The sequence below is a fragment of the Ursus maritimus genome, unplaced genomic scaffold (genome assembly GCF_017311325.1).
Source record: "Ursus maritimus isolate PB19 unplaced genomic scaffold, ASM1731132v1 scaffold_24, whole genome shotgun sequence".
Lineage (NCBI taxonomy): Eukaryota > Metazoa > Chordata > Mammalia > Carnivora > Ursidae > Ursus > Ursus maritimus.
The window spans coordinates 8653714-8655918 of record NW_024424897.1 but is presented as its reverse complement, the minus strand read 5'-3'; the positions used below and the strand labels follow the sequence as shown (position 1 = coordinate 8655918).

The 2205-nt window shown below is 55.4% G+C and overlaps 1 protein-coding gene across 1 annotated transcript in view; it reads left to right on the top strand.

Annotated features, from left to right (window-relative positions):
* The window catches only part of LOC121104967 (transcription factor SOX-9-like), a 3900-nt gene extending 1710 nt beyond the window's left edge, over positions 1-2190 (top strand). The window contains 2 exon segments of the mRNA XM_040640319.1: positions 593-667; positions 670-2190. Of these exon segments, the coding sequence (XP_040496253.1) occupies positions 593-667; positions 670-1436 (842 nt within the window). The 3' untranslated portion in view covers positions 1437-2190.
* The last annotated feature ends 15 nt before the right edge of the window (positions 2191-2205 follow it).

Genomic DNA, 2205 nt, shown 5'->3' with positions numbered 1-2205 from the left:
CCCCCCCCCCCACAGCCCCAGGCTAAGCCTTCCGCGGGGCCCACTGGCACACCCCCAGGTCTCCACCGAGTAGGGTCCGTTTAGGGACTTTGCGCTCCCCGGGGAGGGAGAAACTACCCCTAGCACCTAATCCCCCTCCCCTCCCAGTCCAGGGCCCCGAGAGGCCCCTACACACACACACACACACACACACACACACACACACACACACACACACACTCAATCTCTACATCCTAGCAGATTAATTTTTATTGCGAGGTAAAATGCCTTTACAGCTTTACAGGACTTCTTCCTCCTTCTCTCCCTCCGCCACCCCAAAAGCACACACAGCGTTCTTCCACAAGTAGCAATTTGGTCCTACCCACCCTCCGGACCTCAGAACCCCTCTCCCCCCATAAAAGGAGATCGCCGAATGTGTACTGGCCGGTTAATCATTTGGCGACTTATCTCGGGTGCAGCGCGCCTCCTGCGAGGTTGCGGGTCCTTCTGACACTTCAGCTTGGAGGGAGGGTCCCAGGAGGGTTCCTAAGATTAGGGCCTCTGCACTGCCCGTGTTGACTTTTCTGTGCCGCTTCTCTTTTATTGCCCGCAGGGCAATCCCAGGGCCCACCGACGCCACCCACCACCCCGAAAACCGACGTGCAGCCGGGCAAGGCTGACCTGAAGCGCAGGGGCGCCCCCTGCCAGAGGGGGGCCGACAGCCCCCCATCGACTTCCGCGACGTGGACATCGGCGAGCTGAGCAGCGACGTCATCTCCAACATCGAGACCTTCGACGTCAACGAATTCGACCAGTACCTGCCGCCCAACGGCCACCCGGGGGTGCCGGCCACGCACGGCCAGGTCACCTACACGGGCAGCTACGGCATCAGCAGCACGGCGGCGACCCCGGCGGGCGCGGGCCACGTGTGGATGTCCAAGCAGCAGGCGCCGCCGCCGCCCCCGCAGCAGCCCCCGCAGGCCCCACAGGCCCCGCAGGCGCCCCCGCAGCCGCAGCAGGCGCCCCCGCAGCCACAGCCGGCGCCCCCGCAGCCGCAGCCGGCGCACACGCTGACCACGCTGAGCAGCGAGCCGGGCCAGTCCCAGCGAACGCACATCAAGACGGAGCAGCTGAGCCCCAGCCACTACAGCGAGCAGCAGCAGCACTCGCCGCAGCAGATCGCCTACAGCCCGTTCAACCTCCCGCACTACAGCCCCTCCTACCCGCCCATCACCCGCTCGCAGTACGACTACACGGACCACCAGAACTCCGGCTCCTACTACAGCCACGCGGCGGGCCAGGGCTCCGGCCTCTACTCCACGTTCACCTACATGAACCCCGCGCAGCGGCCCATGTACACCCCCATCGCCGACACCTCCGGGGTCCCTTCCATCCCGCAGACCCATAGCCCCCAGCACTGGGAACAGCCGGTCTACACGCAGCTCACCAGACCTTGAGGAGGCCTTGCACAAAGGGTGATGATGACCGTGATGGCCCTAAAAAGAGCCGAAGAAATAAATAACCGACCAGAATTTCCTTGGGACATTTTTTTTTTTCTTATTCCTTAAAAGACATTTAAGCTAAAGGCAACTCGTACCCAGATTCCAAGACAGAAACATTAGCTATCCAAGCGCATTACCACCTTGTTGCAAATCAGTGGCCAGGCCGCTCGTGGCCAGATGGACGGGCGGAATCGCTGAGAAACCGAACTTGGACACTTTCTTCAAAGCAAGCATGGAGGATAATGGAGAATCATCGTGTGACCAATTTGCTCGATCTCTCTGCCTGTTTGGACTTTGTAATTATTTTTTAGCAGTAATTAAAGAAAAAAGTCCTCTGTGAGGAATATTCTCTATTTTAAATATTTTTAGTATGTACTGTGTATGATTCATTACCGTTTTGAGGGGATTTATACATATTTTTAGATAAAGAAATTAAATGCTCTTATTTTTCCAACAGCTAAACTACTTAGTTGAACAGTGTGCCCTAGCTTTTCCTGCAACCAGAGTATTTTTGTACAGATGAGATTTCTCTTACAAAAAAAAAACAAAAAACAAAAAACAAAAAAAAAAGTGTGTGTGCGTTGTTGTATTAACATAAAAAAACACAAATTTGTGTGATGTGATCAGTTTTGGGGGTTAGCTTTGCTTAATTCCTCAGGCTTTCTGATTCAAGGAGGAGCTGCCTTAGAAAGAAAAGTAAAGGCCTTATTTTGCAAATATGGAA